General features: G+C 38.4%; 2 protein-coding genes across 18 annotated transcripts in view; both read left to right on the top strand.

Annotated features, from left to right (window-relative positions):
- Positions 1-21,678, top strand: part of SPICE1 (spindle and centriole associated protein 1) — a 58,211-nt gene extending 36,533 nt beyond the window's left edge. For 9 of the 15 annotated variants that reach the window (XM_073231672.1, XM_073231675.1, XM_073231673.1 and 6 more), the window contains 11 exons: positions 2,095-2,237; positions 2,434-2,586; positions 2,944-3,209; positions 4,600-4,731; positions 8,107-8,251; positions 9,173-9,397; positions 11,093-11,580; positions 12,874-13,057; positions 14,416-14,518; positions 19,932-20,007; positions 21,404-21,678. In XM_073231672.1, coding sequence (XP_073087773.1) covers positions 2,095-2,237; positions 2,434-2,586; positions 2,944-3,209; positions 4,600-4,731; positions 8,107-8,251; positions 9,173-9,397; positions 11,093-11,580; positions 12,874-13,057; positions 14,416-14,518; positions 19,932-20,007; positions 21,404-21,457 — 1,969 coding nt within the window. In that variant the 3' untranslated portion in view covers positions 21,458-21,678. The other 6 variants (XR_012129207.1, XM_073231677.1, XM_073231674.1 and 3 more) reach the window with 6 other exon arrangements.
- A 1,045-nt stretch (positions 21,679-22,723) lies between these two features.
- CFAP44 (cilia and flagella associated protein 44) overlaps positions 22,724-26,434 on the top strand; it is a 105,683-nt gene continuing 101,972 nt past the window's right edge. For all 3 annotated transcript variants that reach the window (XM_073231663.1, XM_073231666.1, XM_073231664.1), the window contains exon 1: positions 22,724-26,209. In XM_073231663.1, the coding sequence (XP_073087764.1) occupies positions 26,083-26,209 (127 nt within the window). In that variant the 5' untranslated portion in view covers positions 22,724-26,082. The remainder of the gene's footprint in view (positions 26,210-26,434) is intronic.

The raw sequence follows: 26,434 nt of genomic DNA on the forward strand, positions 1-26,434 counted from the left end.
TTTACATTTAGGGTGACTTATTGCCACTGCAGACTTTGGATTCATGGTTACCAAAGGTTCAAGGGCAGCTTCTTTACTAACAGTCTAACTTAACCCACTTATTATGCTATTATAAGCACAGTCTGATGATTCTTTTTTCTCTCCCTTCTTTTTCTTACTCCTCCACTCTTTATATCTTAGATTTCATATTCTGTTCTCTTTGTGTATCCCTTGACTGACTTTTTGGGTAGCAGGCTTAATTTTGCTTTTGGGTAGTATTTAGTTGGTCTACTTACTTTGCTGTGGTTTTATTTTCTCTGGTGACAGCTGTGTAGCCTTAGACATCTTACTTCTGGTCACTCTTTTAGGAAGAGTTGTGTTTGCTGTATTTTCAAAATATATGTGGTTCTGGGAGGAGATTTCCTCCACACTACTCACGCTGCCATCTTTTCCTCCTCCCTCTACCAGTAGTTTTTTTTAAAGCAACCGAGGCTTTTTCTATCATTCACTTAAAAATTCTTCAGCTTTTACCCATTACCCAATCCTAAAGCTACTTCTTTCAAGTATTTGTTACCCAGCACTCCGTATCTAGGTACTAAAATTTGTGTTTGTTTTCTTTGGTTGCTTTTACAAATTATCACAAACTTGATGCCTTAAAACAATAGAAGTTTATTCTCTCACAGTTCTGGATGCCTGAAATCCAAAAATCTGTTTCACTAGTCTGAAATCAAGGTGTTGGTAGAGCCACAGTCCCACTGGATTCTCTAGGAGAAAAACCCATTCCTTGCCACTTCCTGTTTCTGGTGGCTGATGGCATTCCTTGACTTGTGTCCGCATAGCTCCAATCTCTGCTTCCATTTTCACATCACCTCCTCTGTGTGTGTGTCACAGTCTTCCTCTGTCTCCCTCTTGTAAGGATGCACGTAATTGCATTTGGAGCTCAGCTGGAAAATCCAGGGTCATCTCCCTATTTCAAGATCCTTCTTAAACTGATCACACCAGCAAAGCCCCTTATTAGTCAGACAAGGTAATATTCACGGTGGCAGAGATCAGGTGGTGGGTTTCTTTTGAGGGGCTAGTCCTCCCAAATCCCTACCTCATCTATTTGATTAATCTGTTTTCTACTTCTATAGCTTTGCCTTTCTGGATATTTCATTCATATAAGCCCATTCAATATGTAGTTTTTTGTGTCTGGTGTCTTTTACCAGACATGAAATTTCATAATGTTTGCAAGATTCAATGGCTGCATAGTATTCCACTGTGTGGATTTGGCACATTTTATGTATCCATTCGTCAGCTGGTGGACATTTGGGTTGTTTTCGCTCTTTGGCCTTCTACCTCTTTTAAGTCTCAGTTAAAGAATATGGAGTTTCTTTTAATGTAATGAAAATGTTCTAAAATTAATGACAGGTTGTACAATTCTGTGAATATACTAAAGATCACTGAATATTTTACTTTAAATAAGTAGACTGTAGGCTATGTGAGCTATAAATCAATAAAACTGTTATTAAAAAGAGGAAAGAGGGAAATCTTATTTAGTGGCTTCATGACCTTCAATCTAAAGTAGACAGAGGAATACATTTTAATTGGAGATTAGAATATCAACTGTATCAATGGCAACTATGATTACAGTAAAAGGCATAGCTCTCTAGCCCTCTACCATGCAGCGCTTATTCCCCCTTGTTCTCCCTGCTCCCCATCACACCTGGGGAGAGTCTTCTCCAGTCACTACTTTGGGGATGAGCAGAGACGGTGCTCTGAGGACAGGCTCCTTCATAGGAGAGAGAAATGAGAAAGGACCCAGCTATGTGCCTTCTCTAGAGAAAGAGTAAAGAGGACGGGTCTCTTGCCACAAAACTTCAGAGAGGGAAAATTCTGCCTGTTTGAGGAGCCAGCATAGGTAGGAAACTGGAAGATGGAATGATTGCTTTTAACACAAAGAAGACTGGCATTTTAGCTATCTTATCAGTTAAAGCAAAATGTATTTTTTTTTTATTATAAATTTTCTTTGATTATAAACTTAGAAAAGTTTCTTCAAATCAAACATGTAAGCAGTTGAACAGTTTAAATTATAACATTTATTAATTCTAATATAGCTTGTTCCTTAATTCATAGGTTTCTCCCTCAACTAAAGGAGGATAGTCCTGAGTTAATTAATAAACTGTGGACTGATACTCAGCGAAAAAGAGCAACACAGTCACCAGTAACAACCCCTCCAGGAACTCCGTCATCCACCCCTTCACCAGGGGAACAAAAAGGTTTGTTTCCCCATTGTGTTATTTCTCACAGGACAGCAGCTTGCTTTATTATGTTCTTTCTTAACACAGTAATTTTTAAAGTAATGTTATTTGAGTTTTGACTGTCTTAGCCTGTTTGAGTAATATATTGATTGATTTGTCAATTGAAATGCTTTAAAAAATTTTTGTTGTTGTTCACTTGAGATACTTTTGAAAGTATTCTTCCTTTTAGTTGCTCTGAATGCTACCAATGCTGTCAAGAGAATCCACACCAGACTTCAATCTAAAGACTCTACTGAGACTGTAGACTCAAGCTATGTTGTGGGACAAGTACTGAACTCAAGGAAGCAAAAGCAGCTGTTAAATAAAGGTTCAGTCCCTTAATTCACAAAGATGAGTTATTAAACATGTAACTTGATTCAGCTATCTTAATCTCTTAGTAAATTATTTTTTCCTTAAACTTCAGTTAGTTCCAGTAAGAGTTTGTTGAATAGTAGCTAAGAAATGCCTCCTTTCATTCTCTGTAACTGTAAAAATATGGTTCTAGTATATTCATTATAGGTAGTATAAACTTGGTCTAAACTGCATAGGTTTTTTTATGAGAAAATGGTGATAGCTTCTGTAAAAACCTTTTATTAAATTGTGAACAATAGTCAGAAGTTTTTATAGTCATTTTCTAGTATAATATTTCATGGTTTTAAAATAGAATGACTTCTGTCATTATCAGTGAAAAGAAAACCAGATTTGTGTGCTTCATCCAAGCCAAAGAAAAACACATTATCAGCTAGCAGTGCCTCCACAGAGTTACCAAGTAGCAATAATACCAGCCTGGATGTCCTCAAAGGCATGATACAGGAAGTGGAACATGAAATGGAAGAATATGAACGGTTGACAGGACGTGAGGTCAAGGGACTGCAGAGTAGTCAAGGTCTCACAGGCTTCACTCTGTCACTAGTGAGCTCCCTCTGCCGTCTGGTTCGATACCTTAAAGAGGTAAGAGCTTGAGGTTACTAGAATCTCCTGTTAAGAGTCCTGGCAGAAATGTGTGGGTATTTTTTTTCCCTCTACACTTAATTTATTGCAACCTCTGAATAAAGTACAGTCAAATTTGAATAGCTTTAAGATAGTTCAGTTTTATATTATCTGCTGTACAGATTTATCCTCTTAATTTCACTCTACATGCTAATTTATGTATCATCTAGCATGTTGATACATGCTCAGGTAAGTGATACTGATTTTAATATGAGCTTTAGTAAAATATGTAGTAAGGTAGATCTGCTGTAAATTTACATCTTGTGCTAATCCATGAATGTTACTGTTTGGCAGTTAGAGATTAAATAGAACTACTAAATGTGTCCTTACTGTATTGCTTTTCTCTGCTTCCTACTCCACTTTAGTTCTGTTTAGGGAGTAGCATGTCTATAATCTAGCCACAGGTTGAGCAAATTCTTCATGTTATCTGTATGACTGGTAACTTGGGCTTCTGCTTCAGTCTCTGGAGTGGGAGATGTTTTGTTGTGAAAATGATTTATAAACCAAGCAACAATTGTTAATTTGATGTCTTTGTAATAATCAGTCCTCAGAATTAGAGTCAGCTATATATTTCATTTTTAAAAGATCTATTTAAACTATGTAAACTATTTTTTATGTATTTAAATTTGTTAAACAAACATGACAAAAAATGTTTCAGGAAATATTATTCAGAAAAGTTGATTAACCACTCTAATTCAGATGTTTCAATTTCTCTGGAGCCATCTAACTAGAATTGCTTTTTGGTGAAAGATTTGTTATGCTGTCAGATCTAAGAAAGTCTTCCACCCCTCAGTCAGGAGTCTCGAGAACTGTACTTTTGGTTCTTTGAAAGTATTGCAGGCTTAGAAGCATGTATTTTTTAGTCAATCACTTGCTTTACAAAGCTAGCCCAATTTATATTTTAACAAACTTAATTTTTGAATTGGTGATGCATTCACATGGTGTGAAATTCAGAGACACAGAAGGGTGTACCATAGAAAATTCAGCTCCCACCTGTAACTTCCATTTAACCTGTTTGCTTCTTTGTAGCCAACTATTAGCAGACACCAGTGTATCCTTCTAGATTACGGCCTATGTATATTCAAGCAATATTGTATGTATTTTCCTCTATAAAAACTGTAGTTATTTCATCCTATATGTCATTCTGTTTATTGTGTTCTATTTAAAGAAGAGAAGAGGAGAAAGCAACACATTACAATGAAATACAAGCTTTTTTTAATAAAAATATTTAATTCTTATTATTGTCACATAATATATTCTTTGTAAGTATTATCTTCTTTGACAATTTTGCATAGAAACTTTTAGTTTCCAACGTGTGATACTATTGATGGGAGTTCAATATTTTTTGTAGAGTGAGCTCCAACTGCGTAAAGAAGTAGAGACAAGGCGGCAGCTGGAACAAGTATTAGGTGAACATCGAGAGCTCATTGATGCTCTGACAGCTGAAATTCTTCTTCTTAGACAGGAAAATACTGCTACCCAGGTACTCAAATGCAATCCCAAACTTTTCTGTTTAGTTGTATAAAGCATCTTTAAGTATGTATGAGCTTCTCTTCTAGTTCCCTTTAACTTAGTTGTGCTGGTGTGATTACTCATCACTTCTTTATTATCCTCAGTGGCAGCTTCCATGGAACATGTGTTGGAGTTTCTCTAGTAGAAACTTGGACTGCAAGGAGTATATAGAATAATTCTACTATCTTTAAGAAACTTACTGTTTAGAGGGGAAGACAGACTCTACATTTAAATGATTACAAATATTTTAATAGTTTACCCAAAATGTGAAATGAGTGTTATGCTAGTTCTAATTTCAAAACAGCAGAGGATACCATTTGAGGACCTCTCCTGTCAGCACATACAATTTAAAGTTGTTGACAGTAGCTTTATATTTATTAGGTAAGTCCTCCTTGTCACTTGTCTGATTGCTTCTTCCTTAAAAGAAGACCTGTACAGTATTTCTTCTGGAAAATCTGCCTTCATGCTGCATTAAGTATCCTTCCTTTGTGCACTTGCACACCCTCTGGATATTGCCGTCATTACATTTACCAACTCGTGTTACACATACATAAGCACCTGTCATCAAGATTGTGAGTGGCTAGAGGGCAGAGATGGTTTTATTCATCTTTTTGTTCTCAAATGGTGGTTATTATTTTTAATTATTAGCCAGGCTATTATTACTTTTAATTGTCAACCAAAAGGGTCTAGAAAAGCAATCATTAGTGGCAAGTTGTGTCTGTGCCAATGGATGTAGATATGAGATATGCAACTTTTCTGTTGATATATGGTTCACATGCTGTTTGATTCACCCTCCAAAGTGCAGTGGTTTTTAGTGTATTTGCAGAATTGTTCACCAGCTCCATTACCTAATTCCAGAACCTTTTCATTACCCCTAAGAGAAACCCAATACTTACTAGTAGTCACGCTATATTCTCTCCTCCCCAACTCCTAGTGATCACAAATCTACTTTATGTTTCTATGATTTGCTGAATCTCGTTATTTCATATAAATGATATTATGCAATACAGGGTCTTTTGTGTCTGGCTTCTTTCACTTAGCATGATGTTTTCAAGGTTTATCCATGTTGTAGTGCATATTAGTACCTCCTTCCATTTTATTGCCCAGTCATGTTCCATTGTATAGATATATGACATTTTGCTTATCCATTTATTCAGTTGATGGACATCTCAGTTGTTTCCAGTTTTTGTGTATTATAGTTGAATAACACTGCTGTGAATATTCATGTATAAATATTTGTTTGAATATATGTTTTAAATTCTCCTGGGAAGATGGGAAATTTTAAAATGTACTAATTTGTAAAGTAGATTTTAATGAACACCTACAGGGGTCCTGGCACTACTGTAGGTGAGGAAATGCAGTAGTGAACAAAGAAGTAATCTTTGCCTTTATGGAACTTATATTCTAAACAAATCCTGGGGAAAAATGTGAAATATATTGTAGGTTAGATGGTGACACTTATTATAAAGAATAATAAGGCAGGTAAAAGGGACAGGAAGTGCCTAGGGTGGGAAGTTATAAATTGGTTGGGCCATGCCTGCCTGAGGAGGTGAGGGGACAAGCATACAGATAGCTGAGGGAAGAGCAGTCTAGGTGGAGGAACAGTGAGTGCAGAGGTCTTGATGTAGGTGTATGGCTGTTTTGCTAAAAAACAGCAAGGAGACCAGTGTTGTTGGGGCGGAATGTGGGAAAGGCAAAGTAGTAGGAGCAAGAGCAGATCCTGCGGGGCGTTGCAGGCCAGGTAAGCACTTGGGCTTTTACACATAGTGAGATGGGAAACTACTGCAGAGTTTTGAGTAGAGCAGGCACGTGATCTGATTTGGGTTTTAAGAGGATCCCTGTGGGCTGCTATGCTGACATGAGATCAGAGATCATTGCCCTTTTTTGGTTCATGGCATCCTTAGTGTCTCAAGACACCCGTAGGCCAAAAGAAGTACCCAGCAGTTCATTTCTTAAGTAGTTAGGTTCAAACAACTTAGTATTTGTCTTAACAACTTTGATGCTGTTTGGAAAACTTGTAAAATGATAGGAAAAAGCATATTTTTATTCATGACTAAATAACCACAATTATTTACTAATGGGATAGATCCACCTGTTGGGCACTGAACAGCTTCCTGCAGCTTGGAATCATATTGGACACCATCACTCTTGTTTTTTATTACACAATAATTTTTATGCAGTATTGCTTTTAGGCAAAGAAACTACTGAAAGCCCTGCTTCATGAGGCTATGACATCATCAAATGTACATATTTTGACCTAATGTTGAGTTTGTGAGCTGCCTCAAGCTAGTAGTAGTTCACTGGTGCCAGACAAATGTTGAGCCTCATTGGTCCCCTTAAAACTTTAAAATGTCCTGTGGTGCCCCTGTGAGTTCACTCTAGTGCCCAAGGTGCCTCTGCCTCATTTGGGAACAATACAGGACTTGACTCTAGGTGGTCGACCACAGAGGCAGAGTATTGCAGACCAGAATTATTGGAGTAATTCAGGTGAAATATGCAGCTTGGTCTAGGGTAGAGGTGGGAAAAGTTGTGAAAAGTAACCAAACTATATTTTGAAGGCAGCCAATAGTATTTGCTGATGTGTGGATATGTGAACAAGATGTGAGCAAGAGTCAAGGGTGATACCAAAGTTTGGATGGAGTTGTTATTGATGAGGTGGGGATGTTCAGGAGTTTGGTTTTGTATTTTAAGAGAAACTAATGTGAGTTTTAGGTGGAGATGTTGAGTAGGCTATTGGATATATGGGTGTGGAATCTGGGGAAAAATTTGGGCTGAATAAAAATGCTCAGTATACTTTATTCAGTAGTCCTCCTAATAATATTTCTTACTTCAGACCGCATCTGATTTATATCAAATGTCTGCACATGTTGGAGAGATATATGTATCTGCATGTGTATATAATATCTCTATATTTTTTGTCTTAACATTATTTTACATGCATTATTATAAATCTTTATAGTGTTTATGTTTATCAGTTTCAATGCCTGTGTAATGTTCTATTGCGTTTCCTCCACCTGCTAGGAATGTCTCTTGGGGTAGCTTGAGAGTCAGTTGATAACATCTATACAAAGAAGTTTTATAAATCAAAAGCCCCATGAAAAGAGTAATTCTTATTTTTGTTATAAAGTATATTTACTAATAATATTCCATGATATATTTAACCATTCCTCTATCATGGGGCTTTAAAAATATTTATAATTATGTATTCTTATGAATGCTCTGTTTTGGTATTTGAATGAAAGTCTAAAATTCCTGAAGTATTTAAAATAATGATATGCTTATACATATGTAGGTAGTGATTTGATGTCTGATGTTCCAGTGGTGTCACTTCATCTTTGTTCTCTAGGCAAGACTACAGCAGTATGTGGTCACAACAGATGAGCAACTTATATCGCTCACACATGCCATTAAGAACTGTCCAGTGATAAATAGCCACAAAGAAAGTCAGGCATCAGAAAGGGGAGCCACAAGTAGAATTATAGACAATCCAGGTGAGTGTGGTCTTATTACCCCAGGTTGATAAAAAAGTACTTATAAACAAATAAAAGCTGTAAACTTACATGGAGTTATTGGCTGTTTATGCACATACAGCATTGCCATTACAATTATCATTACTATTTCCAACTAATATTTATCGGATACTTGTTCTATGCCAGGTACTTTTTCAGTGTTTTATGTGTATTATCTTATTTAATCCTCACAATAGTCTTATGAGGTAGGTATTGGGGTTATCCCTATTCTTGAGATGAGAGAACCGAGGCTTAGGGAGGGTGGGTAGCTCAGTGGTCATGCACACAGAGAGCAGCAGAACCAGCTTCCTATACCAGTGGGGCTTTGGTGCAGCCCTCTTGATCACCATGCGCCAGGCTCAGGAGGAGAAGGGATGGTCTTGGAAGGAAAACAAAACGAGCTTTGGAAATTCATAACTTTGTTCACTTATGGTGATGTTTGAAAGCCTCTCTTCATTTTGTGCTGTCATATGCCATTGGCTAAGTAGGACACTTAAGCCTTTTCATGTTTTTTGCTTCTAAGTAGTGCTTTGATGACTGTTTTTATGGGGGAAAGTGCTTTATGTATTTAGGAGTGTTTGCTCAGGAAGGGGGATTCTAAGAAATGGCTGATGAAAATTTAACTTACCTGAGATAAACTCAGTGGCTAGCATAGGTCTCAAGGACTGGGGCCCTCAGGGCTTTTCTCAGAGGCAGTCACTCCTTGCCAGGCTGGCCCCACTGGAGCCTCCCTGTGAGTTACTGCTGAAGGAGGAGATAGCCTAGAAGGTAGAGGCTCTGCAGTCTGTGGGACATTTGTCCTTTACAGAAATGCAGTTAAGGGTAAGCACCTTATACTTACATGTATAATACACGATGTGCCCCTAGTTCCTGTAAGTGCTGATAGGCTCTCATCTTCTTCAGAGGGTTCCGTCGTAAATGCTAATGTCTCCATGCCACCGAGGTTCAGAGGGGAAGAAGTGGTTGAATTCCCACAGGAAGACTTGCCTGTGAAGTTCTCTCAGGTGCCAAACCCTCTAGGTGGTGTGAACCTGCCCAGCAATTTCCCAGCACGTATGTTTGAGCCAGCTCTGTTGCTGACACCACCGAGGCAGAAGAGCAACTCAGAATTCTCTCCTATGCAGGAAGGTAAGCAGGCTTCTTCTAAAGGTAATTGGCAGTTGTTTTTTATGCTTTATATATGTAATGTATTGTGTTCGTGGTTACCTGATAAACAATTTAAAAAGATACTGATTACCATACAAAACCTTTAGCCTGAAGGAGGATTTTTCAGGGTGGTTTATGTAATGTTTGTTGCACGTATGGTAAAATGTGATGTTGCATTTCATTATATATCTGTTCCATTAGACATTGTAAATATTAAATGTAGATGAAAGGATCCAAGTCTTCAGCATTACAATGTGGAGTAAGGGGAATCCTCTTTGTCCCTATGGTCCAGGAGCGTAGGAGGGGCCTGACCCCAGAGGAGATTGTATTCCAGAGGGTAATGAAAGTTTAACTGAGGGAAGGTAAGAATGGTGGCTTTACAGATTTTTAAAGTCCTGTCTGGTTATTAACTTCCTCCTCAAAAGTTTTTACTGCAGTCACTTGGGAGAATTTTCTAACAAAAATCATTAGACAATTAAAAAAAGCTTTAGAGTCACTTTGACAGCACATATGTAGAGTTCTGAATAAAATTTAAAAAATTTTACCATTAATCCTTAGCTCAGAGGTTCTTAACTTGGGACTCATGGATGGTCTTCAGGAGTTTCGTGGACTGCTTCATTGTTTCTGGCTGTTTTGTTTCAGTCTGCTTCACCAGCTTCCCATCCTTTACCTGACTTTAAATGTTGAGTTCCTCGTGTCTTAGTACTAGTTTCTTTTCTCACTCTATTCTTTGTCTTTAAATAGTCCTACTCATTCTCATGCCTTCCAGTACTTTCTATATGCCAGTGACTTCTAGTTTTGTCTTAGCCTAGATGACTCTCTTGAATTCCTGATGCATGTATCCCTCTCAGTAAATGACATCACCACTGTTCAGTTGTGCATGCCATCTTGATCTGTGTGTTTCTTTTATTTCCCCCTTCCAGTTCATCTCTCTCCTAGTGCCTCTCAAGTTTATCTACTTCTCTCCATGGCTATAACCAACATGCTTAGTCAAAACTACCATGAACTTTCTTCTAGACTACCGCAATTGCTTACTGGTCTCCCTACTTCCATTCCTGGACCTTCCAATTATCCATAGCATTCAAGAAATGTAAATCAAGTCATTGCCAAACCTCCCAGTTTCATTGCTCTTTGATTGAATTGAAAAATTCCTAGTATGGCTTAAAAAGCTCTGTAAGAAATACTTGCCCCTGCATACCTCTCCAATCTCAAATTTTCCCATTTCTTCCTATGGCTGTGCCACAGCTAGACTGGCCTCCTCTCTATTTCCTGTTTTTGGGTCTTCACATATGTTGTTCTCACTGTCTTGTTCTCACTTTGCTCTACTTTCTGCCACATATGTAATCATTTTAAAATTTTACTCCTTTAGAGATGCCTTTCCTGATCATCCTCAGTTTACATCAGGTTATCTAAATCCCCAAGATTCCCAGATATGAGTTAATATATGTGTTAAAACGTGAAGTTGACGGATGGTTTTTCACAGGATACTCATAAAGCTTTAAGGAATATAAAAGTCTTTGTGCTTGGTTGTCAGAGCTGGTATTGCTGGTATATTCCCTGTTAAAATAATTGAGGTATTCAGAAACCAAACCCTTTTATCAAAAGCTAATGAGATGACTATAGTGCCAATCTATGGCTAAATGAAATGTGTTTCTGATGTTTTAATTTTATCTACAGTATTGAGGAGGACTGTTCAAACTCACCCTGCTCCACGAGTTCCTCCAGCTGTGGAAATAATTGAGAAGGAGCAAAATTGGGAAAAGAAGACCTTATCTCCTGGCACAGACATTCAGAATTCAAGTGAAGAGAGCCATCTCTTCCCTCAGAGGTGGAGGGTCTCTCACATGAGAGAAGACCTGGAGAATAAAACCCAGGCTCCTTTTGTTAGCCTCTCACAACCCCTCTGTGGTTCCCGTCCAAACTCTGTGCAGGCGAGAAACCCTGTGTTTTCAGAAGATCCCCCAGGACTTGGAGATGGGCAACAGCTTGGAACGAATGGGGCAATACAAAGAAAGGACATCATGGCACGGATTGCTGAGCTGACACTACAGAATTCAACTATCAAGGCACATCTGAATAATAATATTGGGCCAGTGGGAGAGCAAGGGGATGGACTTCGGGAGTTAAACAGAGAGGAGACAAGTCATGCAAGTGACATGACTGCTGTGAGTACCAGTGAGGGTTGACTAGGGACATCTAGGAATTTAATTAATTGTTTTAGCAGTGGGAGGGAGCTGGGCAGCTTCCTGGGTTAGGGGTTCCGGAGGGGACTGCTTCCATAAGGGCTTTACCAATGTTGGATTGAGGGCTTCCATGAGGAAGTGGGGATGGGTGGGGATAAGGGCCATCGCTGTCAGCACTGGCTTGTGGGGAAGAGGGGCAGTATGGGTATCGATTCGCAGACAGAGTGGTCAGAAGGGATTGGCAGAAGAGGAGCCAGGAAGGGGTATTACAGGTGGGCAGCAGATCAATACAGATGCATTTAAGTATGAACTACCTCAATTTTGAGTCATTGGAGATACTCCATGTTTGTAGTTTTTAAGATTATTTGAAACAACTCTTGGCTTAAAAAAAAGACAGCAGAGTTAGAAATTGAGCTTGCCTCTTTTTCTACTTAGTATGTATTTATCAGGTCAAAGAGGACAATCTAATATTATTGCCCTCACTACCATTTTTTGTTATAGTCAGAATACAAAATGATCTGAATTTATATTTTTGCTTATCACTTTTTTTACTAATGGCCTAAGCTACAAATTAGTGATCTCTATGGGAGGTTGTTTCTTCAAAGGGACATATTTAAATAAGTGAAATAATTAAGAATAACACTACATTTCCCTCAGGAATTTGCAAACTAAACTTATGTTATATTCCTTGGGTGGCTCCTTTTTACTTTACCTCAAATATTCCTCTCCAGTCACCAACTTCTTGAATCAGCTATCTTTGGGCAAAAGTGTCCTGAGAGGCTGACACCTGGCCAGAAGCAGTAGTAAGGTTCCTAGAAGTCTTTGTCAAATATCTCATGACGTGTATATGAGAATTATAATTATAGAAGCATCTCTTTCAACTACAGCATATTTTCTTTTGTATATTGTGATTCAAACCCCAGACCTGCCATTAATAGATAACATTATTAGAAGTCGGCAGTAGGGTCTTCGCTTGTGTGATCTTTTATGCAGCTCAGCAAATACTAAGAAATGCAGGAAACCTTTGTCCCACATCACATTCCATGGACAAAGGATTGGAGGGTTTATGTGGCACCAATATTAAGAGGGTTAATATCCCTTTACTTTAGCCCTAGTTTTTCAGTTAAGCAACTTGTAAATCTATTCAAGCTTTATTATAGCAAGGGCTACAAATACTAACTTGCTGGCTCTTAGTGGAAGAGTTTATTTTTACAAAAAGTCAAAATTGTTTGGGCTATTTTTAATATGAAATCTGTGCCTTTTTTTAAAAAAAAGACTTTTCAAGCAGCACAACCTCTAATGCCAAGTAGCATGGAGGAATGGATTGCAGAATTGAATCGGCAGAGTATGGAGGCACGTGGAAAACTCTTGCAGTTAGTAGAACAGCAGAAACTTATTGGTTTTCATGCTTCCTCTCCACCAGCATCCCCTACTCAGTCACCTCTTGGAGCATGGACAGGTTGGTCACAAATTCATGTTTAAAAACTAGACATTTGAGACTTTTGACTTTCTAGATTTTGCAAGTATACATTGAACTGAAAGATTGCTCAGAGAGCATATATTTCAGTGCCTTCAAATTTACATAGAAAGAAACAGACCCAAGTTACAGAATAAGGGACAGAAACAGGACTGGTCTCCTGATAGAAAGTTATCTCATGATACGTGCAGCTTATCTTTGGTGTCTGAGTTCCTAAGGTGCCCTACATGTAAATGGGAATCGTTACAGTATATGATTCATGTAGGACAAATGTAGAGGCTAATTATAAAGTATAAGAATCAAAAAAATATTTTAGAAGTTCCTCAGCAACAAATTACAAGCTTTTACTCTGTTAAAACCATTAAAACATTTTCATTTGTAAATTAGCTTTCTGTTCTATTGTTACATTTAGGAATGTGAAAAGCTACAGGGGATTGTAAATAATAGAACAGTAACAAAGCTGATATTATACTTAATTTGGTAAATAAGTAGACTGAGGCAAAAGAGGTTAAGTGATTTGAAGTTCTAAAACAAATTGGTGTATCTACAGCTGTGTTCTTCCTTTCCAGTAGTTATATTCTAAGATATTCTTTTCTTAAGTAAAATTCTTGGTTTCATAGGAACCTCTATGGGCTGTAATAATAAAAATAAAAATAAATATGCCATGCAAAACCTCTTTTATTCTCTAGGGCAACTAAGGAATATGTTATAAAATTAAATATGATTTCATTGCCCCCTTTTTTATGGCCCAGAAAATGCTAGTTTTAAGCAGTGGTTCATAGGAACCTCTGTGAAACTGCCTGGGATGGACATGAAGTCTTTGATTAGTATATACTTAGTAAATATTTGTTGATCAATAACATCTTTCTGAAATACTGAAAATAAACATAATTATACTTGTCATTGGCCATATGAGCTCTTTAAACAGCTTTCCCCTCCTATTTTAATACCTTTGGTAATAGTAATAACTTAATAGATTTAAAATATTTAAAATTTTACTGAATGGTTGCAGAAATTCTCCTTTTCCTTTTTTGGAATTGACAAAAACCTCAAGTTGTTCTGTTTTTCACTTCCAGATCTGACATTATACTACTTGTCTGAAGATTCTGGCTTTCTGTGAATTGGCATGCTACTGACTTGACACTAGCAACTAAAGTTTCTTATCTCACAGTTCATTTAAGAAAAAAAAATCCATCAAGTGTTTAGGCCATGATGATAAAAACATAGAAAGAAAACCCAAATTTATAATGTAAAATTTACAGTAAGACAGAAATCAAGTTAAATTCTTATTTTTATTTTAATGAAAGGTAATGAAACTAATATTTATTTTTATATTTTAGAAGGAGGGAAGAAGACAATTGAGGTATCTATTCCAGGAGCAGAAGCTCCAGAAAGCTCAAAATGCAGTACTGTCTCTCCTACCAGTGGGGTGAATACAAGAAGGTAGAGTTGCAATGTGAATAACTACTTCAAAAAAATCAAGAATGTGGCATCTGTTTTAATCTCTTTGTGAAAAAAGGAGGTGCAAAAAATCTGACTAAGATTCAGGCCGACTCATTCATGTAGAAAAAATAAAGTAATTGTAATTACCAGTGGAACACGCTGAGTTTCCCCAGTTCTTGTCTTCTCAAAGGAAAGAATTCAGTCAAGAGACAGACTTAGGGCAGTTTTAAACAGCCAGAGTTTATTAAGCAAAGTGTAAGTGCACTCTCAAGAAGGGTGGAGAGCAGGCTATCTGGAAACCAGAAGAGCGTTGCTCTTAGAGTTAGGTTGGCTTTTATTTTCTCTTCCTGCCATCTGGTCCAGGGGTTTTGTTCTTAGGTAGTTTTTTGATTACCGATTCAATTTTGTTGCTGGTAATTGGTCTGTTCAGATGTTCTTTTTCTTTCTGGATCAGCCTTGGAAGGTTGTATTTTTCTAGAAAGTTGTCCACTTCTACTTGGTTATTCAGTTTGTCAGCATGTAATTTTTTATAGTATTCTCTAATAATTCTTTGTATTTCTGTGGTGTCCATAGTGATTTTTCCTTTCTCATTTCTGATTCTGTTTATATGTGCAGACTCTCTTTTTTTCTTGGTAAGTCTGGCTAGGGGTTTATCTATTTTGTTTATTTTCTTGAAGAACCAGCTACTGCTTTCATTGATTCTTTCTATTGTTTTATTCTTCTCGATTTTATTTATTTCTGCTCTAATCTTTATTATGTCCCTCCTTCTACTGACTTTGGGCCTCATTTCTTCTTCTTTTTCTAGTTTCATTAATTGTGAGTTTGGACTGTTCATATGGGATTGTTCTTCCTTCCGGGGGTAGGCCAGTATTGCAATATACTTCCCTTTTAGCACTCTCTTCACTGCATCACACAGATTTTGTAGTGTTGAATTATTGTTGTCATTTGTCTCCATACATTACTTGATCTCTGTCTTTATTTGGTCATTGATCCATTGGTTATTTAGGAGCATGTTGTTAAGCCTCCATGTGTTTGTAGGCTTTTTCGTTGTCTTTGTGTAATTTGTTTCTAGTTTCATACCCTTGTGGTGTGGGAAGCTCGTTGGTACAATTTCAATCTTTTTGAATTTACTGGAGGCTCTTTTTGTGGCCTAGTATGTGGTGTATCCTGGAAAATGTTCCATGTGCATTTGAGAAGAATGTGTATCTTGTTGCTTTTGGTGGAGAGTTCTGTAGATGTCTGTTAGGTCCATCTGTTCTGATGTGTTGTTCAGTGCCTCTGTGTCCTTACTTATTTTCTGTCTGGTTTATCTGTCCTTTGGAGTGAGTGGAATGTTGAAGTCTCCTAGAATGAATGCATTGCATTCTATTTGCCCTTTTAATTCTGTTAGTATTTGTTTCACATATGTAGGTGCTCCTGTGTTTGGTGCATAGATATTTATAATGGTTATATCCTCTTGTTGGACTGACCCCTTTATCATTATGTAATGTCCTTCTTTGTCTCTTGTGACTTTTCTTTGTTTTAAAGTATATTTTGTCTGATATAAGTACTGTAACACCTGCTTTTTTCTCCCTATTAGTTGCATGAAATATCTTTTTCCATCCCTTCATTTTTAGACTTAGTATGTCTTTGGGTTTGAAGTGAGTCTCTTGTAGGCAGCATATAGTTGGGTCTTGTTTTTTAATCCATTCAGTGACTCTTTGTCTTTTGATTGGTGCATTCAGACCATTTACATTTAGGGTGATTATTAATAGATATGTACTTATTGCCATTATAGGCATTAGATTCATGGTTACCAAAGGTTCAAGGGTAACTTCCTTACTGTCTAAGAGTCTAACTTAACTCACTTAGTATGCTATTACAAACACAACCTAACAGTTCTTTTTTTTTCCCTTCTTTTTCTCCTCCTCCATTCTTTATATTTTAGGTATCATATTCTGTACTCTTTGTCTATCCCTTTTTATTTCCTCTGGTGACAGATATTTAACCTTAGGAACACTTCCATCTTAGCAGTCCCCCCAAAATACGCTGTAGAGATGGTTTATGGGAGCTAAATTCTCTCAATTTTTGCTTATCTGTAAATTGTTTAACCCCTCCTTCAAATTTAAATGATAATCTTGCCAGATAAATTATTCTTGATTTGAGGCCCTTCTGCTTCATTGCATTAAATATATCATGCCACTTCCTTCTGGTATGTAAGGTTTCTGATAAGAAGTCTGATGATAGCCTGATGGGTTTTCCTTTGTATGTGATCTTATTTCTCTCTCTAGCTGCTTTTAATAGTCTGTTTGATCTTTGCCATTTTAATTAATATATGTCTTGGCATTATCTTCCTTCGGTCTCTTGTCGTGGGAGAACTGTGCACCTCCATGGCCTGAGAAACTATCTCCTTCCCCAGATTGGGGAAGTTTTCAGCAATTACTTCCTCAAAGACATTTTCTATCCCTTTTTCTCTCTCTTCTTCTTCTGGTTCCCCTATAATACGAATATTGTTCTGTTTGGATTGGTTACACAGTTCTCTCAGTATTCTTTCATTTCTAGAGACCCTTTTTCTCTCTGTGCCTCAGCATCTTTGTAGTCCTCTTCCCTAGTTTCTATTTCATTTATTGTCTCCACTGTATCTAATCTGCTTTTAATACCCCCCATTGTGCTCTTCAATGAATGGATCTCTGTCCTAAATTCATTCCTGAGTTCTTGAATATTTTTCTGTACGTCCGTGAGCATGTTTATGATTTTTATTTTGAAATCTCTTCTAGGAAGGTTTATTAATTCAGTGTCACTCAGTCCTTTCTCCGGTATTGAGATTTTGCTTTGAACCAGGTTCCTTTGACATTTCATATTTGTGTGTGGCCCCCTCTAGTGCCCAAAAGCTCTACTCTCTGGAGATGCTCAGCCCCTGGAGTGATGTTGGGGGGTGGCAGGGGTGTGGTGCTGGTGCCTGTGGGGAGGAAAAAGCTGTTTCCTGTTTTCTGGATGTTATGCCTGTCTCCATAGCCAGAACCAGTGGGCTGAACACACAGGTGTAAGCCTCTATGCTTTGTGGTTGTAGCTGCTGTAGGTGGCGCTTCTCTCTGGCTGGCCTGATGTGAGGGCAGGTGCTGCCAGTTTGCAAGCCAGGTGAAGGCTAGCTGAGAGGAAGACACAGCAGGCTGTGTATCACAGTGGGAGGCCTTGGAGCTGTGTGGCCAGCCAGGGGGATGGAGCGCCTGAAGATCATTTAAGTTCCCAACCTGCTGGGCAGAGTTCACCCGGACAATTTTGTCTACCTGTCCTTTCTCCTGAGCAGTAAACTCTGTGTAATCCTTGCACCTTTAGCAGCCCTCTCACTGTTAGGAAATCTCTCAGACTGCCTGCTCAGCTCAGCCATATATGAATTCCTGTTTTCTACAGGCATCTGGAATCTCTGTCTCTCTAGGTATTCTGCCTGTCTTAGCTATCCAACGCTACTAATCACCAGAGCACCATGCAATATGGGTTTGTGCTCCCAGAGCAGATCTCCAGGGCTAGGTGTGAGCAGTCCAGGTCTTCACTCCCTCCCCGCTCTGTTTCTCTTCCTCCTGCCCGGTGAGCTGGGGTGGGGGAAGGGCTTGGGTCCTGCCTGGTCCCAGCTTTGGTACCTTGCTCTTTTCTCCATGTGTATGCAGTCCAGTGCAGCCCTCTTTCCTGTTGCTCTTTCAGGACTAGTTATATTAATTATATTTTCATATTATATGTGGTTTGAGGAGGAGGTCTCTCTCTCACCTCTCACCCCGCCGTCTTTAATCCAATCTCCCCTTTACTTTTAAAAACCAGATTAAACCCTGCTTGAAGGTCCGTGTGCCAAGGTTGGCAAAAACCACAGAAGAGAATAATGGCAGAGGGTGGAATTGCTCAGGCTAAACCCAGCATTGTAGGGCTTGGTCAGCCTGAAAACTTGAAGAGGAACTTTGTCTTCTACCTTTGATGTTCCTGCTAACCTGATTTGGTTTAACTCATTTCTAATCAAAAAATAAATTCATCATGAATTAAGTATGAAAATAACCTTAAATGAGCCTTTTATGGTGAGGATTTTTAAAACGTCTATAGTTTATGCAATTGCTTACAGACTTCCAGCAGCTAAACTCTTGACTTCCTGAGCATTTAAGCAGTCTTCCGTCTCTCTCTTGACCAGGCTGCCGCAGAAGAGCCTGCCCTGCATCTTATGTCATTTGATTGACAACTCTAGGTTATGTAACCTTTTTCTCAGTGTGCAGGCACCTAACTCATAAGTACCTAAGTGAAGCCTACAAAGGGGCCAAAATGCTAATTAGATTTAGGTGTTTTTTAATGAGGTGGGGTTACTTCAGACCAGATCTTCGGACCTTGCATATGCCCTATAATCAGGGAAACCCTTGTGGTCCTGGGCCTCTTGACAATCTAGGTGTCCTTGACTGTCTGGGCCTCCTGACAAACTAGGCATCCTTGACTGTGAACTGGGAACTAAGGGGTGCTTAGGGGTTGGCCAGGGAGGAGTCTTCCTTGGTGATAGACTGGCCCTTTTCTCTGCTTATGCCTAACTAACTGCCTACTCTAACAACTGGAGAGCAGATTTTTGGGGAAAAGGAGGAAGAGTGAAGTACAAGTCTTAATTAAGTAGAAAACCATGGGTTGGCTATTGAAACAAAAGTGGGATAATAGCACATACATGGGATGCCTAATCCGTTACAGAATTAGGAGATAATAGATGACAGAGTGGGTAAATTGACCACTAGTATTTTCTTCCTTTATAATAAATGGAACTGAAGTTCCTAATTGCTTAGATGGATCACATGGTTGGTAAATGGTGACCCAAAGAATGTACCTGTTTCTTCCATCTCTGCTCTCCATGCTTACTGCTGCATTGTACTGCTGCTCCAAGTCTCCTTACTTCTCCTTTACCTTGGGGTTCTTCCCCACCCCCTACATCCATTGTTCCCCTTTAATGTTAAGAACTTACCACTATGATACTGTAATGGTTGCTACATGAGATTTCATATGTTAAAACCCACAGGATATATAACACAGCATGAGCCCTATTGAAAACTATGGATTTAATTAATAGTAGTGTATCAATTTAATCTCATTAATTGTAACAGATGTACCATACTGAAGCAAGGTGATAATAATAGGAAAAGCTTTGGAAGGGGTGGAGGGGAGGACTGTATTGGAAGTCTTTGTACCTTACTCTCAGTCTTTCTGTAAACCTAAAGCTGCTCTAAAAGAGAAAGCCTGTTAATTTTTCTTCTAAAAACATAGGTTGGTGAAAATATGTTACAGATAATTTACCTCATTTGGGCTTAACTCAGCCATTCCCAGTCAAGCTGTTGCCAGTATTGAGAACTGTCAGTCTTACATAAATTTTGAAGGTTAATAATGATAGATCACTCTCTCCCTATGTTTTATTTCTTATAAATAGATCTTCAGGGGCTACTAGTAATTCTTGTTCTCCATTAAATGCCACTTCAGGAAGTGGAGGATCCCTAAGGGCAAAGGTATGTGATGAAATGTAGTTGTGAAATGTGTGTAGGGGTCAAGGGAGTCAGGGTTGATGGAGGCTGATCTGTTGATTTAGTAATGCTTAATTATTATTCCAGTTATCCTAAAGATGATATAAAATTTCCCAAAGAAAATAAATACTAATTCACCTTGATTTCAGAAAACAAATAAGCCCTTCAGTTTCCAGCAAAGACTGGAAATTACCGGTTCAGGCAGAGCATTTCAAATAGTGTGGCAGGACACACAGGTGTTTCCTGAGATTGCAGGGATACTGGGATATTGGTTCCCTCAGTCCTTGCTGTGGCTCTGTAGGGCTTGGGGAGCCAGAACCCCGGGTCAGTCATTTTCCCTGTCACTTTGTCCTAGCTAGCCGTATCTGAGTGTGTTACTCATTAAAGAAGTTATGGTACAAAGGGTAAATAAATGTCTTACGTGTTCTTCATGTGTGCTGATTTGCTATAGGAATCTATAGAAACTTAGCATCTTATAATCTACCCAAAATTTTTGCAGTAGGCAGTATTCTGTGTCGATAATACAGCAAAATACAGTTCCTTTGAGTATCTGGTCATAGCAAATTGTGAGGATATCTTCGAAATTCTAAACATTACATTTGTAAACTTGAACTGACAAATTGTCTGATATGGGGGAAGGTGATCTTTGCCATTCTTATTACCAATTTTAGTGATTAGATCACATAGTGAGTGCTTCAATAAACAGTGAGTATTTATAGTCCAAAGTAGTTGACAGGCTCCGATATCCCAATTGTCCTGCACTAGATTTGTCCTTTGCTGATTCTTATATTCTGAAAAGGCTTTGAAGTAAACTGTTTTATGTAATTTGTAGTGTCTGGAATTCAGTAACAAATTTAAGATCACATAACTCTTCTTAATATTTTAAAAAGTTGTACCTGATTTGTATAAAATACTGGACTTATCCTTTTTTTAAAAAATTTTGTTATCATTAATCTATAATTACATGAAGAACATTATATTTACTAGGCTCCCCCCTTCACCAAGTCCCCCCCACAAACCCCATTACAGTCACTGTTCCATCAGTGTAGTAAGATGCTGTAGAATCACTACTAGTCTTCTCTGTGTTGTACAGCCCTCCCCATGCTCCCCCCCCCCGCCACATTATACATGCTATGGACTTATTCTTTTTTAAAAAATTACATTTTCTAAATCAGTAAGGGGATCTGTTGACCAGGGAGTCAGTTATTTGGGAGTATCTGTTAGAAGGTAACAATTGTCAGTAGCAGTTTAATTTTCACCACTCTTCAATGTTATAGGATAAGTTTGGTTCTGGGTAGTTGGTCTAAATAATTATAAATCTTGAGTGGACTCATGTTCCTGGTTACTTTGTAAATCCATTTTGCCTCTTTGTTTTCAATAGGTTGACAAACAGAACGAAGAAGGCTGGTTTGCCCTGTCTACCCACGTGGCATAAGTGAAGTCAAGCTTTACAGAGTTTGTTTTTACTAATATATTCTTAAGCCTCCACTCCCCTTTCTCTGCTCATGTTATACCCTTCTTCAGAGAAAACCTTCAAAGATCTTGTGACTTAGAACTAATAGAACAAAGAAAGAAACAATTATTTTAATATTTGACCTTTTCAAATAGATTTCTAACAACTAACCAAAACCTCCTCTGAATAAAATTTTAATCATAGGGAAATCGAAGTTTTATGTTCTAATAGTTTATAAGTATTTTAAGGCTTTTTTTGAGTAATATGTTTTTATATTTATCATATTCAGGTTTTCTTTTTTTGTTTAGTGTATCTTAAATGTTGATCTATTTCACTTCTTTTTTTTCTGAAGAACTAAGTTGCTTTGCATATAACTTACAATAAAATGCCTCTGTGTGCTGGCTTTCAGAAAAATTGAACACCCTCTTTTTTTTGAGAAAGTCATTGTTGTCCATCAGTTTTTTCATCAAGTGGAATACACATCTTAAAAAAATAATCTTGGGAGTATTTGTTTATATTTATTTAAGCAGGTAAGAGTGGTTGTATATATTATAAAATTCTTACATAGCCTAAAAATGTGAAAATGTCATCAGTAATGCTAATGTACATCAAATAAATAATGATCACAGAGCTCAAATGTCTAAATGCAGTAACATTGATTTATTGGTATACTTAATGTCTGAAACAAAATTGAATACAAAATATTGCTGTCAGTTTTCCCAATCCTGATTCTACTATGCATTCAGGGTAGGTTCTTCAAGACTCCTGTTTGGCTCTCACACATTGGTTTCTACTTTAGACTTGTATTTTGAATTATCTCTGTCCCTTTGCTCTATGATAAGAATTCTCAACCTAAGTGCAGTGGGAGTCAGGGAGGGGAAGCACACTGAAACTACTTGAGGAACTTTCTCAGACAGCTTCCCTCCACCTGTAGTTGTAAAATGCTCTTCTAGGAAGGGTCCTATGCAGCTTCATTTGGGCTTGTTCTGTTGTGGTGGCACAAACAAAATTATTTTCTTCTGGTATCACTGATGTTATTTATGGGAAGTCATCTGTATTCATTTGCATTATTGCAGAGACTTCAAAAAATGTATTGTACTTTTTGAAACTTGGTATTTAATAAATACTAGCCCTGTCTGAGTACAAAACCATTTCAGTGCTATTCCTTTTATGATTGAAATGTCAATTATCTGCTTGGTTTGTAAATGTATTTTTTTGACGTGAGTTTTTCTTACTGTTTTCTAACTGGTTGGCCCTTTATTTTTCTCCTCTATCCTCCTTTAAAAACCCCAAAAGCCATGATTCTCAATTTTGGGAGAATTGAAAAAAATACCAAACTGAACTTCCTGGGGAGTGAACCCTTGGCATGGCATTTAAAAAAGCTGCTAAAGGAGATGTAACGTGAAGCCAGAGTGAGGAACCATCACAAAACCTTTTACCACTAGCACATTGGCACCCAGTGTAATTGGCATTTAAGTACCCATCCTGTTAATATTTCTTTTTCCTGATAAGATACAAAATAGATGAAAACCCCGAGAATGATAGATGTAGAGAAAAGAGCCTTTCTTTCTTAGCCTTGTAAAGCAGTGCTTCTCAACTTTGGCTGCCATTTAGAGTCATCTGGGGACCTTCTAAAATTCTCAGTGCCAGGGTCTCACTCCACACCAATTAAATTAGAATCTCTAGTGGAAGGACACCAACATCAATATTTTAAAAGAAGCCCCTCAGATGATTCTACTTTGGAGCCAACACTGGAAAACATCCCTTTAAAGATATTCATTGTCCCCAAATCATAAATGTGTTCATGTTTGATTTTAATTACCAGTTAAACTGTCTTGGGCCCTCGTTCGTAGCTTTCAGAGCCAAGAGAACCAGTGGATCTGAGAGTGTGAGCCCTGACCAGTAGCAAGAACACCACGGGGGTGATGGCTAGAAAGGAACATTCTTGGCCCCCTCCCAGACCTACTGATCAGAAACTCTGGTGTCTGGTTTAAGAAGCCCTTCAATGTGACTCTGATCCATGCTCAAGTTTGGGAACCACCGATCTGTAGCACTGCAGAGGGGTGAGCCCTGTTGTCTGGCTGTGATGCACTACATTTACATTTACTTTTAACAGTCCTAACTCAGGACTTCTGTTTCTTTGTGTTTAAACTCAAGGTTTTAGGTAACATGACTTCTCCAATCTGCCCCAGAAAGCTGCTAATCACTTGCTGAACTTTAATAAGATTTACAGTTCTCCCAACTGCAGCTTGTCAGAGAAAACAGACTGACAGTTAAACCCATAGTTATGATATAACTATTCTTATATTTTACAGCAAAATCACTTGGGTTAGTAGAATTTAATGATAATTTAGCATTTACTGAGGACAAAGCACTGTTTAGCCACTTCACATGACTTCATAACACCACTGTGGGGTATTATTTTATAGATGAGCAAACTGAGGTACAAGCGGGTAAGTTCTCTCTCAAGGTCACACACTAGGGAGTGGTGGCCCTGGCATGGGAGCATGCATAGGCAGTCTTCCTCCAAAGCAGGCTGTGCTGCCCTCTTACAGTGTGTGGGGGACGGCAGCACCATGATAGTAATAGGTCTCCTTTATTGAGCTGTGCCTGGGGCAGACTCTGTGCTAAGATGCAGTATCCCTATTATCTCATTTAAATCTCAAAGTAAACCCGAGTTAAGCATGCTTAAATGCCACCCATCTCCCTTTGCAGATGAGAAAATTAAGTCCTAGAGGTGAAGTAAGTTGCCAGTGTCTGAGTACTTATAAGAAACCCAGGACTTGAAGACCTTTAAAAAATACTTGCTGGACTTTTTCTTATTTATAAGAAATAACATATAGCACAGTGGCTAGGAGTAAGTATTGCCATCAGAAAGCTTGGATTCAGGTGCCATCTCTGCCTCTGAGCTGTGTCCCTTGGGCAAATTAATCTCATCTTTCCCTTCTGAAAGTTAGATTTAGTAATATATCCTTCTTATGGGGCTGTAAGGATTAGTGAGGTAAATATATGTAAGTATGTTAAGAACAGGACCTGACTCACAGTCAGCATCCAGTGATGATGACTACCAGTTTTTCAGTGTACAAATAAATATACCATTTCTTCTGTGTTTCCAGATTTTAAGGACATTCTGTAGTGAATTTATTGTGTTTTTCTTAGGTTAACAGTTCAACCCAGTGCTTTACATTTAGAGGGATTTCACCTGAAGAGATGTTTGGAGGTTGAAAGAACATACGGAGAATATTATTTGAAAATGTAACTAACATGCTGTTTAAAAACAAGTTTATCCTTCGTACACACAAAACTGTTGCATAACATCATGGAAACCAGTAAAATATAACAGCCACTTTTAAAATCAATTTTATTAAGAAATAATTTACATGTAATAGACAACATCCATTTAAAGAGTATATATACACACAAACTGCCATGGCAATTAAAACACATTTCTATCACTTCCAAAAGATTTCTCTTGTCTCTTCACGGGGCATACAACCCTTTGCTCCAGGGCTAGGCAACCACTGATCTGGTTTTAGTCACCAGTTTTGTTTGCATTTTACATAAATGGAATCATATACCATGTGCTATTTTGTATTTGCCTCCTTTCACCATTGTTGAGAGTCATCCATGTTGTATCAATTTCTTCCTTTTTACTTACGAGTAGTTTTACATTTCAAAGTCTATTTATTTTGTTCACCTGTCCATGGACATTTGGATTGTTTACGTTTTTGGCCCTTGTGCATATAGCTGCTGTGAACATTCACATATACAAGGCTTTGTATGAATAAGTTTTTGTTTCTCTTGGGTTTATACCTTGGACATGGAATGGCCTGATAAATGTTTCACTATTAAAGAAACTGCCAAACGGTTTCCCAAAGTGCTCGTGACCTTTTACATACCCAAGAGCAGTATATGAGAGTTCCAGTCACTCCACATCCTTACACATTCTGTGCCAGCAGTTTAAAAAATTTTATCCATTCCAGTGGGAGTGGAGTGTGTGTTCACATCCCTGGGAACTACCATTATGCATCTTTTTGTCATGTGTTTATCAACCACTCACATATCAGATGTGGTGCAGTCAGTATTCAAAGTCCTTTGTCCATTTAAAAATTTAGGTTGCTCCTTTTTTTTCTTACTGAATTATGAGTCCTTTATATTCTGGATACAAAGTGCTTTGTCACATATTACTGCGGTGTTGTAGCCATTTTAAAACTGTTTTGTAGCCAGTGACATTAGGTATTTAACAATCAGCATGAGCTTTGGTTGTGCACCGCAGAGCAGCTGCAGAGCAAACTGCTAAACCCACAACTCTCTTAAGCTAAGCCTATACTTTAGTGGGCAGGTATCTTCAAAAGTATTCAAAAGACATTTCGTTTAACTATCAAGATAACATAATTAGGATAATTATAATTATAACAATAATAAACTGGATATAAAAATTAAGCTAGGACAGTAAACCAGTAGAATGTTAGGCTTTTCTGTGTTTGGCTTTGAATCTGGGACCTGGGCCACGAACTAGACAGGACCAAACGGTGAGTGAGACTGAGGGTCCCAGTGGCACCGCGCGGGGATTTCCTCACAGGCAGCTCGGGAGGCGGGGAGGCCGCATGCGCCCCACGACCCGTCAGTCTCCGCCCACACGGAGGCGGGGTGGCGTTGCCGTGGTAACCGCAGTAAACGGAGATCTCCGGCTGCTGCTGTGCCTGGAACGCTGGGCGGCGGCCCGTCCTTTCGGTAAGTTTGGACCCGGCAGCCGGGCAGTTCCCACAACCTCGCCCTCAAATCTGTTAGCGAGTCAGGGAGCAGTGAGCCTCACTTAGTCTTCTCTTAGGCTGAACGAGTGTTCTCCAGACTTTACTGACACAGGTTCCTTCGTTCTTCCTGCGGTCAGGGCAGCGGGATGACTAGCGTTCGCATGCGTGGACACAGACACGGTGGGCACAAAGTGGACTCGGTTCC

The sequence above is a fragment of the Manis javanica genome, chromosome 3 (assembly GCF_040802235.1).
Source record: "Manis javanica isolate MJ-LG chromosome 3, MJ_LKY, whole genome shotgun sequence".
Lineage (NCBI taxonomy): Eukaryota > Metazoa > Chordata > Mammalia > Pholidota > Manidae > Manis > Manis javanica.